The sequence below is a fragment of the Tiliqua scincoides genome, chromosome 4 (assembly GCF_035046505.1).
Source record: "Tiliqua scincoides isolate rTilSci1 chromosome 4, rTilSci1.hap2, whole genome shotgun sequence".
Classification (NCBI taxonomy): domain Eukaryota; kingdom Metazoa; phylum Chordata; class Lepidosauria; order Squamata; family Scincidae; genus Tiliqua; species Tiliqua scincoides.
The window spans coordinates 17,296,347-17,311,958 of NC_089824.1; the positions used below are offsets into that span (position 1 = coordinate 17,296,347).

At 40.8% G+C, this 15,612-nt stretch overlaps 1 protein-coding gene across 1 annotated transcript in view; it reads left to right on the forward strand.

The window, feature by feature from the left end:
* Nucleotides 1–15,612, forward strand: part of EIF3H (eukaryotic translation initiation factor 3 subunit H) — a 66,478-nt gene that overhangs the window by 38,769 nt on the left and 12,097 nt on the right. Inside the window, exons 3-4 of the mRNA XM_066624872.1 lie at nucleotides 11,868–12,035; nucleotides 14,712–14,811. Of these exons, the coding sequence (XP_066480969.1) occupies nucleotides 11,868–12,035; nucleotides 14,712–14,811 (268 nt within the window). The remainder of the gene's footprint in view (nucleotides 1–11,867; nucleotides 12,036–14,711; nucleotides 14,812–15,612) is intronic.

The following is a 15,612-nucleotide window of genomic DNA, read 5'->3' on the forward strand; positions in this document are numbered from 1 at the left end:
TGGTAGTCACAAGCAGCTCTTTGAAAGGAGCCCACACAACATTTGCTTTTGAAAGATAGTGACACTGGCGCAGCAAACTCTCAACAGCCTTTAAGGGGAATTGAGAGGGTGTGGCAAGGTGTTGTGGTTAACTGAGTATTCGTAAAATTTACTTGTTTTCAGTACATTAAACCCATTCTACCAAGGGAAAAGAGCCAAAGCTGAAGGAGAGTCAACCCCTTCTATTTACTTTGCTCATAAGAACATAAGAACAGCCCCACTGGATCAGGCCATAGGCCCATCTAGTCCAGCTTCCTGTATCTCACAGCGGCCCACCAAATGCCCCAGGGAGCACATCAGATAACAAGAGACCTCATCCTGGTGCCCTCCCCTACATCTGGCATTCTGACTTAACCCATTTCTAAAATCAGGAGGTTGCGCATACACATCATGGCTTGTACCCCATAATGGATTTTTCCTCCAGAAACTTGTCCAATCCCCTTTTAAAGGCATCTAGGCTAGACGCCAGCACCACATCCTGTGGCAAGGAGTTCCACAGACCGACCACACGCTGAGTAAAGAAATATTTTCTTTTGTCTGTCCTAACCCACCCAACACTCAATTTTAGTGGATGTCCCCTGGTTCTGGTATTATGTGAGAGTGTAAAGAGCATCTCCCTATCCACTCTGTCCATCCCCTGCATAATTTTGTATGTCTCAATCATGTCCCCCCTCAAGCGTCTCTTTTCTAGGCTGAAGAGGCCCAAACGCCGTAGCCTTTCCTCATAAGGAAGGTGCCCCAGCCCCGTAATCATCTTAGTCGCTCTCTTTTGCACCTTTTCCATTTCCACTATGTCTTTTTTGAGATGCGGCGACCAGAACTGGACACAATACTCCAGGTGTGGCCTTACCATCGATTTGTACAATGGCATTATAATACTAGCCGTTTTGTTCTCAATACCCTTCCTAATGATCCCAAGCATAGAATTGGCCTTCTTCACTGCCGCCGCACATTGGGTCGACACTTTCATCGACCTGTCCACCACCACCCCAAGATCTCTCTCCTGATCTGTCACAGACAGCTCACCTCTTCCCTTCTTAGGCAAGGCGCAACTTTCTGCCAGCTCTCAACCCCTATTTGTTACTCCTAAAGAGCACCCCCTGCCCTGCCCATATTATCTCTCAGAATCCCACATTTTTATTCATGTCTTTTAAAAAAATTATTTCTGATGGGGAGAGTGCTCTATTGGAGCAAGAGGGTGGAATGTACGTACTTTCAGATACTTTCCCTCACACCTAATTTCTTCAATTCTTCAATAAGCATTTCCCAAGTTAGATGCCAATGCTCCACACAGGGTTGAATCTTGGTCTAGAATCTAGACCAAAATTCAACCCTCTGTGGAGCATCGGCATCTAACTTGGGGTATGTTTATTTGTGGGGGATGACTTATGATTCAATGTGGGAAGCAGTTTTCCCCAGGTATGGTATAGTTCAATGTTTCTCAAACTGTGAGTCGGGACCCACTAGGTGGGTTGTGAGCCAATTTCAGGTGGGTCCCCATTCATTTCAGTATTTTACTTTTAATATATTAGTCTTGATGCTCCCATGGTATGGGACTGCATCTGGGGAAATGTTCCAGACCTGTACTTTTGACAAGGTGCTATATATATTCTTTGAAAAATGTTAGTAAATAGAACTTACTCGTGGGTAAGTGTTGGTAGGATTGCAGCCTTGGATTGTTAAAAATTTTCCTGCTTGATGATGTCATTTCCACTCATGATGTCATTTCTGGTGGGTCCTGACAGATTCTTCTTCTAAAATGTGGGTCCCAGTGCTAAATGTGCTAAATGTGCAAGAACCACTGGTATAGTTCTTTCTACCAATTTAAATTCTGAGCTTTCAAACAGGAATTAGTTGTCAGAGCTTTTTATAAAGTGCCTTCACATAGTTCATCCAAGATATGGATGAAATTATGAAATGATTGTGCATTCACAATCATAAACTTAGGCTGTGTTTTGTTTTTTTTACCTTTTAGCACTTGAAGTACTAGAGAGCTCTGTGTGTGTGTTTTGAGCTTCCATCACACTAAAGTCACATTCTTTTTTTTTTTTTAAGGTAGTAGCATGCTAAGCCATGCTAGAATTTCTCTGAGCAAGCTCAAAGCTAGAAAAGATGGCTGCCTCTGGGTGTTTCAAGGATATAGAAAGGGGAAAAAAGCAAGAAGATGGGTGTGTGTGTGTGTGTGTGTGTGTGTGGGAGAACCAGTGTGGAATGAACAAAACAATTAAAGGGAGGGGAGTTGGAAAATGTAAAATAATTGAAGCAAAGCATGTATCCAAAAAATACAAGTACAGTGGACTCTCATTTTACAATGGGAATGCATTCCAGAGACACCATTGTATTGTGAAAAGAATATACCGCGAACCTAATAATGTATTTTTTTGTTAATTTATTCCAAGACCTCTGAAACTGAAGTCTCCCCATGGAACTAAGCTATTTCCCTTTCTAAAAGGTGATATTTTATAATGGTGATACTTGCTTCATACAAAATACTAAATAAGTATAAAAACTCAAGGAAAAAAGTGCTGATAGTTACATATTTGTAATTTTTAATCAAAATGTTGTTTAAAATGTTAAATGCAAGTTAACATTAAAAAGTAACAAGAAGTGATGTGGAATGCTGTTGTCTTTTGCTGACTAACAGCCCAGTCCTAACTTGCGCTGGAGCAGGCAGGCCAGCGGGCTTGCGCTGCATCCAGCCCAAGTTTGGGACTAAAAGTGGCACAACCCAAGATGAGGGGAACTTTCCCCTTACCCCTAATCTATTAGGCATAGATAATTAGTTGATTTCCCTTTGTAAACTACTTCGTGAACTTGTTTTGTTGAAAAGCGATGTATAATAATAATTTGCTGTGCCCTTGCATCTTAAACACCTTAGGAGCTGAGAGCTACTGTACTTCAAAGTCTTCATCTCCTTTCCTCAAGCACACAGAGCCATTGTTATGTTAAATGCTTCTAGGAGCTGAGAGCAGTTTAAAGGGTTTGTGTTTGTTGTACCTTCTTGTCTTAAGCTGCTAGAAGCCAAGAGCTACAGCACTCCAAAGACTTCCTTTTGCATTACATTGACTTCCTGCCACTCCTTCCATTCAAGGCATGCAGCTACTATATTAAACACACTGCTATTGACTGAGACACTGCCAAGCGCATTTGCATGTTGATTGGCTTATCTGTCAACCACAAGATTCTGTTGGCTGTAAACCCATCATACTCTGCATAATCTATCATAGAGTGCGCCTTATGGAGAGTCAGTCATAAAGTTATTTGATCACATTGTGAGCCCATAGTAAAGTGGGAACCTATTGTATGTTCAAGTGCAGAGTGTTTGGCAAGGGAATTAAAAAAATGCAAGCAACAAAATGAATTTCCTGACAAGAGTAAATGAATTCTGACCTTATTTAAATACTTGTGAATGCAGAACCCTGGGACAGCACAGCAAGGTGGGTGGGCAACATTAGCTGTTCTCCAGTGACAGACATGGGAATTCTTGTGTATGTCCTAAACAAAAAACCTAGGATTGATTATGTCAGAGTCCATCAAATTGGATGAACCTCTTCCTGCACTTTGACCTGGTTGGATGGGCTTGGATGTCCTGTTGTTTCATGCATATCCCAGCAGTGGGGCTGGCTAGCATCTGTTGTTTTGTGGGGAAGCCAGATGATGAAGACAAGCAATCCACTTGCTCCAGAAATTTCTGGAGCTAGTGAAGTTCCATAAGGAGTGGGCCATTACAGAGAAATATACCTTTCCTGCATGGGGGCTTCCCAGAGGCATCTGGTTGGCTTTGGGGAACACAATGTTGAGCTAGATTGACCTTTGGCTTGATACAACAGGGCTGTTCTCAGCCCTGTATCTGGTCGAGTCAGATACTCAACCTGAATCAGGTTCTCAGCCCTTTATCTGGTTGAATTAGATACTATTTGTACAAAATCTATTTGCCTTACTCTAGAGCTGTTTAGTTGTTTTTATCTAATCAATGTTGTAAATAGCCATTATATACACAGCATGTATAAATGCCTGCATTTTCCTCTGTCCTGTTGGCACAATTATACATTCCAGATCCCTTCTGCCAAAATCCTTTCAGAGACCACCTACACACACAGTCTGTCTAAAAGATCAAACCAAACTAATCCTGTCACTACTTTGAGATTCCTGGGTTTATCTGCTTAGCTGAAATCACACTTGTGAGCTATTGTTGCAAAGTTCCATGCTCACTGACGGTCAAGGTTACCTGCTTTCCACTTGAACATCATGATTTTAAAAATCACATCTGTATCTCCCCTTCCACCTCCAAAAAAGAGAGATCAGGTAGCTTCCATGGATTATCTGCTTCTGTTTCCCAATAACACTTTATGTACAATACCCAGTGTGCTTTGTGGCTGTGCAGAAGTTGCACCTATCTCTTCCAAGTTTCTTACAGAAGTCTAAATATTGCACTGGTTATATATGGGGTATGTAGTATTGCGAAACATTATTGGCCATTTTCCTTTTGCAAGAGAATATGGTGCCTTTGGAGAACCAATACCAACTAGGTTCTCAATCTGTCCTTTAAATTATCCATGCTTGAGTGCATCATGACATCCATCTGGTTGAATCCTGTGAACCACATATAGATGTGAATCAGCCTTTGTTAACTGGCTCAGTAGACTTAACCAGAGTTGACAGCATGTTGTATTGTTGAGAAACTTGAATGAGAAACATTAAGTGTGTTTGTGCTCTACAAATTCAACCTTTTCTAATACATACATGAGACAACTTCTGTTGTATCCTCTTTATTGTCCCGTTTATGGGGGGGGGGACCAGTGAGGCCCAAATGGAATTGCAGGTAGGCACCTGCCTGATTGTGTGTTGATTTGTTTGGCAGCTATTCTCAAGCCTGGCATTTGAACTCAAAATCTCTGTGCTATGGTATCTCTCTGTACAGTGGAATGTACCTGAATCTGTATCAAAACCTGGCTAGGCATCTCCTGTCCTGACTGTTCCCATTTGACTGACAGCTGTGCCTGAGCATGAAAGATTATCATCTTTTTTATTTCACTCTGAACAACTGTGCTTGAGAAGGGGATAGGCTTTTAAAATGCTGATTTAGATGGGCATCTAAAATTCCTTTGAGCTGTTGTCTGGTGCACTTTGTGGTTTTTGGGGTGTTCGTACCTTTTTTGTACGTGCAGGATTATTTTTAATATGACAAAGAGCTTTAACCTTAGAAAGGGTGTGTTTGCCATTAAGTCAGCTTCAGTAAAAGCCAGTTATACCGTATTGATTATCATAGATGAATTAGCAACATAGAGCTAAACGAGATCAAGGCAGATAGATCGTGCCATGCATAGATGGCTGTTGGAATGTGTGCATTTGATGGATTTTGGAGTGTATCCAGTGGAATATGCGCAATCAGCACGTCAAGTGCTTCAAGTTGGTTGCTGTTCCTAAACCACTATTGAACTGCAGCTCAATACCTGGAAGATTATTTTTACTGCTTAAACTGTGTTTTAAAATCTGCAGTATGTTTATAATTCTGGTGTGTAGGAGGAGAGTCTGGAAGAGTAGCAGAAATGAAACCCCTTATTAATCTCGGTGTGCTTGTTCTCTGTGTTGCAGTTTTGTGTGTATTGCTGTGATGTCACATGCACAGCCCATAGTGTGATTTTTTTTTTGTATTTTTGAAAAATCCTGTATCCAATTCAAGCCTAGCTTTCTTTTTTCTTTTAAAACTGTGATTTTAAAGCTGTGATTGAAAGTTTGGAAGAGAACCTTGTTCATTTGAATAAAATCTACCTGTTCTTTTTATTTGAAACAGTGTATTGATCTCTGGACTGTGACAATTAGGATTAATTATCAGCTTCAAGGTTCAGTAGACAGAGTTATTTAATAGATACTATGAGCACAGTTTAAGCAAAGTTAAGCACTGTTGTAGCATTCTGACCAATGAGAGAGGTTAGCATGTTCTGGGAGTGCTTAACTTTGGCTAAATTGTGCCCTGGTACATTATTAATGTACTAACATGAGTAAGAAATGCCTTCAGACTATCAACCAGCAAAACTTTGCAAAACTTGTTTGCAACGGCAGGGGTTCTCAAACTATGAGCCTGAGTAGATGTGGATACTGGTGTTGTGAAGCTCTGAAGAACTAAGAATAAAATATTGTTACACAAGTGAATTGCAAACCATTCCATCTCGTTAAAAACTATTGATAGTTTTATAGTTGATAGCACTGTGAAAATTTTGCAACAGTACGTTGTACTGTAAAAATGGTTGGGTAACAAATATATTGTAACCCATTTTTGCCTGGCCCACAGGTGTACATTTGGTCCCTGTTGCGTATATGCAGAGTTGTGCAGAAATGGCTTAAAACGGCACTGAAACAATTTTTAATTTGATAAAGGTTGTTATAAGGGGATTTCCGACAAGTATACCGTATTTTTCGCTCCATAAGACGCACTTTTTCCCCCCAAAAAAGTGGGGGGGGGGAAGTGTGTGCGTCTTATGGAGCGAATACTGCAAAGCTGCAGCCGTTCTCAGGGCAGCAGAGCCTCCTTAGCAGGTGCTTCTGCCCCTGACCAGGGTCCTGCCTGCGCTCAATTGTAATGCAAATGCAATGGTAATGCAAATGCAAATTGTAATGCAAATGCAGGCGCTCAATGGTAATGCAAATGTTCAGCGCTTAGTGACAATGCACTTGCAGAAAAATACTATAGTACCTCATTCTACCAGTGCAAGGATGATAAAGCAGAAAAGGCTAGCATATAAAATTCCTTTTAAACTAGAAGAAGTAAAATATTCTAAGGAGCATGGAAACAGAACAGCGGAGAGACATATTTTATTACACTATTTGGTTCAGAATATTTTTTTTCCTGTTTTCCTCCTCTAAAAACTAGGTGCGTCTTATGGTCAGGTGCGTCTTATAGAGCGAAAAATACGGTAATTCATTTAATATATAAAGATAAGTATGCCTTACCTCCAGTCAGCCTTAATGAAATCAGTGTCTGTAATATGGGGATTTATGCAAATATATATATCACCTTTCAGGGAGTTGAAGTAATGACGTTTGAGAAGCCCTGTCCTGGGGCGTCGCTATTAAGCATGCCAAAAGCAATTAGCATGTTTGTGTAGAAAATGATGTGGATTTGCAAGGCTGGTGTCTACCAAATTTCGGTTAATGCAGAAGTTCTGATAACGGGAAGGACAAAACATGTCGGCAAACATGTTGTCGGTACACTCTAGAGAAGTCTTTGCATGTTCATATTCTCATCAGGATGAATGACGGAAAAGGATGCCTCTCCCAAATTGAGATACACAACTCATGGTCTCTAAAATACTACCTCATCTTTATCTGAGCTTGTTCTAATTACACAGGCCTTAAAGTGTTTTTTAGTTGCCAAGGATGTTTGAACAACTTTAGGATATTTTTTGAGGTGCTGAATAAAAAAAAATAGCATTGCTTTTGCCTAATTGGCTATGATTCAAGCAGCTTCTGCATTAGGCTGTGGTTTGTTAACCACATTGACCAGCAATGACACTTGCTATCTTGAAGATGTGGGGAGATGGGAGAAAGGGAGTAGGCTGTGTTATAGTTATAGTAGGAGGGGGAGTCTGATGGTGCTGGTGGCAGCCTCGAAGGGGAAGGTGTGGTTGCTTGCTCCAACCTTTTGTGCTCCCCTGGAATCAAAAGAAAGAGAGGTGTTGGGGCAGAAGCTTTTTGTGGAAGAGAACAACAGTTGAGTAGAGAGATGAGTTATCCCTCCTTACCTGAAATGGTTTTCTGGGTCCTTAACTTTTGGGCTGACTCCTAAATTCAAAGCAAAATTATCCAACTCTGTCATAGAGGGTCTTTTGGGTTTTTTCCAGCTCTGATTATAGGTGGTCTTGAATAACTAGTAGATTCAGTTCTAGATGCATAGCTTCAGAAAGTGCACCTATCCTAAGCATATTTACTTGGAAGTGAATCCTAACAACTTCTAATAGAACATAACACGTGTCGGGTAATAGGTTATAGAACTTCAGGTGCTGCGTTCAATCCCAAGAATAAAAATGTGTGCATTCTGATTCTCTTTACCCAGTTTGAACGTAGTGGGGAACTTAAGATATGGGAGCAACTTCAGGAAATTGTATATGCCTTATTGTGGAGGAGTGGTGCTACAAGTTGGCCAGGTAGGGCACTGACCGGGAGCCTACCTGATCAACCACAGAAGCCCCAGTACCTGCTTGCAGCAACAAGGCTGGGTCTAGGGCAGCAATCTGGTGCCAGCACTGCTCCTGTCTTAATTTTCCCCAACACCTTTTCATCTGGGCTCACTGTCATGTGTGACTTTCATTCAAAGATGTCCAGATGTAGTCCTAAACTCAGACTGAGAGCTTCATTCTTTCAAACCAAGAGAACCTAGATAAAGAGCACAACGGGAATTTTCTCAGAGAAGGGGGATGAGTCCTGTGGCTTGATCCTAATCCCTGGTCCCATTGTTATGTTGACATCAGGCAGTACTATATGCTGTCAGACTTCAAAACTGTGAAAATCTAAAGATCTAAATCTTGAGAAATGAATATTTTCACCCAGGGTGGTCCAGGCATTCTGTCTCTCTAGGCCCAGTTTCAAAATGAATCAAAGGGCTAACAATTAAAAAAAAAACACCAAACCCCTAACTGTTCTTTTCTAACTGTGTTGATTTAAAATGTAAATTTCAAATGAAAGCAAAATCAAAGATGAATGAGCTCTATTTTCTGTGTACCGCAGAATGTTTTACTTCTTAAAGCATTTTCTTAATTATAGCTCTATATTTAACATGGCTTAATTGTTACTTATTTAACAAAGGAAGGCTCATAGTAGTCTTGCACACAAATGCCTTCATTTGTCCTCTGGAAATAGTTAACAATAATTTAATTAGCTTTTTGGAAATGTGTGTGTGAAGATTATATAAAAATGTATTAATTGTCTCCATTCTCTCTCTGGATGCTGTTTACTTGGGCAAGAAGCTGATGGTCTTTGCCACCCATTCTTGTTACTTTTATTTACTGTAAACTTAATTATTAAACTGTATAGTAAATTCCAGTTTGTGGAAACACTTGACCAATGGAGAGAGGAGAATTATTGTGCATACTCTGAAACGATGAAATTATCACAATTTCTTCACAGGCATGTTTCTGAGCTTCAAAACAATAAGCATGCCATAAAAAGGAGGGCATTATGGTCCCCAGATGCAGATTTTATAAGGAGTAAGGATGCCACGAAGTATTAGGACAGAATACAAGGCAGATTCAAATCCCTTTTCAGCGATGGTGGCCTTGGGCAGTTCACTGCTAGTCATCCCCGTTCGCCTCAGTTTTGTAACAATAAATGAATGCAGTAAGAGCGTAAAACATTTTAGACACCAGAATGCACAATAGAAATTAGGAAGAGTAAATTAGGAATAACTAGATTAAACATACCCTTGCAAATATGTCTGCAAAAGGTGGTAACCCTGTGCTAATGTACTGGTCATCTGTGACCTGAAAGAAGAAAAGCACTTTATCTACACCTGGAGACAATTCTCACTCTCCATAGGTGACCTAGCAAATACCTGTGAACAAACCTGCCTTAATCAGTTTGGGTTTTTTAATGCACTAGCAGTGTTTAGGTGGTTTTTACAATGCTTAGGTTGAGGCTATTGTGGTTTGCTTGCAGTTCTGCCCTTTGGCAAGTATTACTCTGCATGTCTTCCCCCCCTCCTTCCCCAACTAATAACCTTTCCAAAAAGTCTTACATGAGATGGAATGGATGGAATGAGATGGTACCTGTTTCTCTCTTTTTTCTTTGTCTATATGTAGAAGAGGCTATCTATGTTATGTGTAAGGGAGAAGGATGTTGGGGTGGTGGGAACCTCCTGACAAGGGCCCAAAAATGTTGGTGCTGGCCTATGTCACAACACAACTAGACAGTTTTTGCAGTTTCTCTTTTAAGTTGTACTTTGCAATTTTTGTAAGTATCTATATTAAATGTTTTGTTTTTCCCCCAAATCTGATTACTGATTGTTGGAGGCACCTTTAAGCCATTAAATAGCTTTAAAATTGGTTAGCCAGTTAAATATGGTATTTTCCTTGGGGAAACCTATGCTCTGGTATGCAACTGGGAAGCTAGTTTTAGTTTTCTCCTTGACATCTTGACTTTCTGCTGAAAGACTGTACCATAATAATAATAATAATAATAATAATAATAATAATAATAATAATAATAATAATACAGGTATTTATATACCGCCTTTCTTGGTCTTTATTCAAGACTTTATTCAAGGCAGTTTACATAGGCAGGCAATTTAAATTTAGGGATTTTTACAATTGAAAGAAGGCTCTATCTTTCAAGAGCCACAACAAATTCAGATGTTTCTTTCTGATCTGGTTTCACATTCTGGCCTCCATCCTCCCACGCTCAGAGCAGATGGAAATAGCTCGGCTCAGCTTGTCAGCTGCTTCAAGGTTGCACGGTGCCAGTGGCCTCGAACTGGCGACCTTGTGGATGTTATCTTCAGGCAAATGGAGGCTCTACCCTCTAGACCAGACCTCTCCTACCTGCCCCAGGAAGTTTCTCAAGGATGCAGTTGTGATAATGGAATTTACACTTGGCTAAGTGTGGCATGTACAAGAAAGATTTCAGGTTGCCTGTGCCCACTTGATTTTGCTCAGTTGCATGGTACAGCTGTAAAAATGTTGAACTGAGTGATGTACTTGAGACCAATAGCATTATGAAGTGCATTGGCTGGGGTCAGTTTATTGTGCAATATTCTATAACAAAGCATCTCCTTCATTTTAATGCTAATATTTAGGTATTCACCATATCGTTGTATAGTTGGGGGGGTGAAGATGGCTGGCACTAGGTGGTCAGTAGTGGGACATGAAGGTAGGTGAAGTGCAAGCCCTGGCAGAATTAGAGCCAGAGTTTGGTGGAGCACTGGAGCAGATCACCCCAGGGGTCATTCAAGTGGAAGAGTTGGATATAAGACCACATGTGAGCTGAGAAATCCATCTAAAATGGACTTGGAGTGTTGGTTGTAAGAAGGCTGAAGGATGCACAGAAAGATGTGCTAGTAGATTGGAAGGGGAGCCGTCAGGCAAAGAGAGGGCAGGCAGGTAAGCAAACTAGAGAGCCACACAGTTACATTTAGAGTTGGCTGTCTGTTGCCTCAGAGAAGGTCCACATCCAGCGTGACAGCATGTAAGCTAGGATGGGTCAGGATAAACTTGTGAACTGCCAAGGAGGGCAGAGAGTAGATAAAACCATGTCAAAATCTAGACAAACATTACTGTGTCAACTGCACGGGGGCGGGCGGGGACAACAGCCTTGAAGTAAAAGGTTTTATTCCTGACCTACTTGGAAAAATGCTATTTCTCAAGACCAGTTGTCTCTTTGCAGTTGGATCTGCTCATTCTCTCAGTACTGAGGGCCAAAAAACCTTCCTCTGTAATACTGTATTTCTGAAGTCAAGTCAGTAGACCTACTCAAACCCATTTCAAAAATGACTCATAGGAAGCTGCTGAATTGGACCATTGGTTCATCTAATTTGGTGTTGTCAACACTGTGAATGACAGCAGCTGTCCAGGGTTTCTGATGAGAATCTTTCTGTGCCCTACTTGGAGATGCCAGGAATGAAACCTGGAACCTTCTGTACGCAAAGCCAATGCTCTTCCACTGAGCTACGAGCCTTTCAAACACTTTGGGAATAAAGAAAGACTTGGACTACTTATTCCTGCACACCTTCAGCTTGGCTCCCAGTTTGTGTAGCTGGAGATCCTAATTGAAACAGCATATGTATCTGAATTTATGCAAATGTATCCTATAACACATTTGGTTTTTTTTCTTTCCCGTAGTTCAATATCAGATGGAAATGATGCGAAGCCTCCGCCATGTCAACATTGATCATCTTCACGTTGGCTGGTATCAGTCCACTTACTATGGGTCTTTTGTCACCCGGGCCCTCCTGGACTCCCAGTTCAGCTACCAACACGCCATTGAGGAGTCTGTCGTTCTCATTTACGGTCAGTGCTCTGCTTCCTGTATTATTCTCCTCCACGAGCACGCGCACCCCCCCCCAATATTATTACAGCTATTTTTGTCTTCAGTCTCGCTTGCCTGTAAGAGCAGCCCTGGCAGGCCTTTTCCAAGTAAATACCAACCCTGTGTCTGCAGCAGCCTCAGCAGCAGCGCAGTCTAGACAGGGTTTCCTTCTTTCTGTTTATTTTTCTTGCTATCAGAGCCCTGATGTGTACGTTTTGGAATGCTGGAGTAGCTGCTTCATTTTTATTCCTCGGCCTCCCCTCCCTCGTGGAAGAGGCTGGTGGAACTAGACCAGATGTCTTAACAAACCCTGCTTGCTAGAGAGTCTGGCTCTGTACGTGACTGACCAATCATAATGTGGCTTGCCAAGCCCCCCCCCCCCCCACTTTTATGCATCTGACAGAAGCATACAAAACCTGGACTGTTTCGTAGCACAAAGATTTTTTTCTTTTCTCCAGATTTTTTTTAATGGTGTTTCCTCAAGCTCTCCAGACCAGATGTTCTGTGCTGTATCAGAACCATAGGCAATTTAACAGCTTTATAGCCTTCCCCTCCCCGAACACTCACAGTTTTGCCATATCTGGCAGGCTTGCGTATAGTTTCCAGCTGAGAAGTAAATGTAACGTCCTGAGTATCTGTCAGAAAAAATACTAATGAATACGATCAATCTTATGAGCTGCCCCAAAATTGTTTCAGTATGTTAACAATTGGATTACAGTAAAGAACAAGTTGTTAAAGTATACTTATACTGGCTGGAAACATTGCATCACCAGATCTTGATGAATTTTCCACTTGTTTCAGTCTATTTTGGTTTTCATTTTATCACTGATTGCTAAAGGTTTTACTATGTTGAATTTCAGACAACACAAATGTTAACTTTTTTTAAGTTTACTGTTGGCAAGCCTTCCCTGCCTGTTATCTTGTTACAGATGTTAAGCTCCCTTGTCCTAGAGATTATTCAAAAAAGTTTCCTCTGTAGCAATAGCATGTCAACATGAAAACCATGTACGAATCCCCCCCCCCCCCCCCAAAAAAAAAAAAATCTAATGTGGAAACATTTTATCTAAATAAACATTTTCCTAGTAGAATACCAGAAGCCAGATATCCCAGGTACAGGTCTGAGGCCAGGTCTCTGTGGGATCTTTTCTGTTGTCATTGTGAAGTAAGCATTGTTCTGACAGATGTAGTAAAACTATCTGGGCTATACCACTTGAGGCTGTAGATGAGAACTCTCATGATTGAATGCTCCACACACACAATCTCCTCCCACAGAACACTAGTATGTCATGGGATAAGAGTTCTGGCTAGCGTTCTCCTGGACTGACAAGTTTTCCATGTTAGATATATATTTTTTAATGGTATGAAGGAACATTTAATCAAGTGATCTCCCACCTCTAGACTGAAGTGGTACAGTCCAGATACAGCTTCCTTCTGATTTCACCAGCATAGGCCATGCCAAGCCTGACCTTGCAACTCTTAACAGCAAGTAGCTTGCCTTGTTTTAGAAATAGAGAGGGGGAGAGTGTGCACTCAAGTTCAGACTGAGATTTTCAGGATACTGAGCTCTGCATCCGGTACTGTATTCTGTACCTTAACAGCACTTGTACAGAAATGCCCTCCCCACAACTCTATGTAATGTGTTCAGCAGCTATAAGTGGTGGTTGTACTGGTCATATTGCACAACTCTGACTAGTCACACATAGGTCCAGTCCAACTCCAAGTGGCAGCTGTCTCAAGGACAGATTGTTCTATATATGTTTGTGTGGATCTTCTTGTGATCTGGAAAATCTTGCCATGGTGGGAGGGAACATTAGTTTGAAGCCCGAGTAGGGCCTTTTCAATTGTGATAGTACATCTGTGGAATTCTTTCTCCAAGAAGGCCCACATATCCACATCCTTGTTAAGTTCTACACTTTGTCAGATCAACTTATTTATTTCACCAGGTTTTATTTTTTGATTTTGCTGTTTAGCTTTTATACTGTTTCTTATCTTTTATTGGTTTGGGGAGATGTTTCCATCATCATATTTTATTGATTAGGTGTTAAAGATTTTAAATATTTGGTATACTCCTTTCAGCCATGGAAAAAATCAGCTTATATGTTAAAAATTTATACTATATTTATATGCAAGTTGAAGTACATCTTATTTTTTTCAGTCAGGTGCCGCTCTATAAAATGAACTCAGAGCAACTTGCAGCATGTTTTCTATTTCTTACTGGTTTTGCCCCCAATGGGCTCGCAGTCTAAAAACAATAATGGTTTGATGGATAAAAGTAAGCCAAATGAAAGAGAAACGAAATTGAAAACATAAAATCTATTTATAAACAAAATAGTGAAACACTCATATCTCTCCATAGATATTCAACCAAAAAAACCCCACCAGACTGCTGCCTGCTAAATTCCTATGTGTTGAATAGGTGCTGCAGAGTGAAATGGGCTGATCTTGGACCAGAGCTCAGTCCTATGTGTGATAGAGATTCTGCCCAGGAGTTAGATGGTTTATAACTAACATCCTGAAATGCTTGTCAGAGTTGTTAATAATCATCTTTAGGAAAACAATGAAAATTTTAATAAAAATAATTATTGCTTCAATCTGCTCAAATAAAGTACATTTATGAATATTGGTCTATTTTGTCCTTTTCTGCTCATTTTTCTTAGATCCTATCAAGACTGCCCAGGGATATCTTTCCCTAAAAGCATACAGGCTGACACCTAAATTGATGGAAGTTTGCAAAGAGAAAGATTTCTCTCCGGAAGCGTAAGTGTGAGGGGGATGCTTTGGAATGCGGGTATCAGAAAGAGGGAGCAAATAAATTAAATCATTTGTGGTGAAGCTCTGTGGAAACCTGAGGTGTTGTTGCAGTGATGCTGTGTGTGCTGCCCCAGTAGCTGAAAATATTTGAAGCCTCCACAGGTGATAGGCGAAAGAAGCATCATTTATGTCATACTGAAGGATGTGCTACACTCTGTCACTCCAGGCACCCAGTGAGTGTTGAAGGCAAACAAAATTGCACAGAAGAAAAGAGAAAATGAAAGCCTCATATTCTGGGCCTGAGAGAGAGAATCTTGATGGCAGGGTCTTTTTTTTCTAGCTTAATGTGAAACAGGGCTATGAAGATGCTGTCCAAAGTTAGGGTGTTGTACTAGATGTCCACCCCCCCCCCAAGCTCTTATCATGCCTAAATTTGTGTAATGGTAACTTTTTTTAAAATGTAAACTGAAAACTGCCTTGTCTCTTCAGCAGTACAAAAGCGACTGAAATGGAGTCACCCACACCTTGCTGTTCGAAAGGTTCGGTGTATGTGGATTATGGCCACAAAGGACTAATAAAGCAGTCAGGTTTTTAATTTGAAAAACCTTTCAAGTATCTTCCCATGTGGCTGCTAATGAAAGATAATGATGAGGTAGTCTATAAATAAAAATTAAGGGCCAGGTTTCACATCCACTGGTCTAAGGCAGCAGTTTTCAGTCTTCATGAATTTCTATGTTGACTTATCTGTCATGGAAATCTTATACATCTGACTTGGAATGCCAGTGTATTTGAAAGGATTCAGCGGCA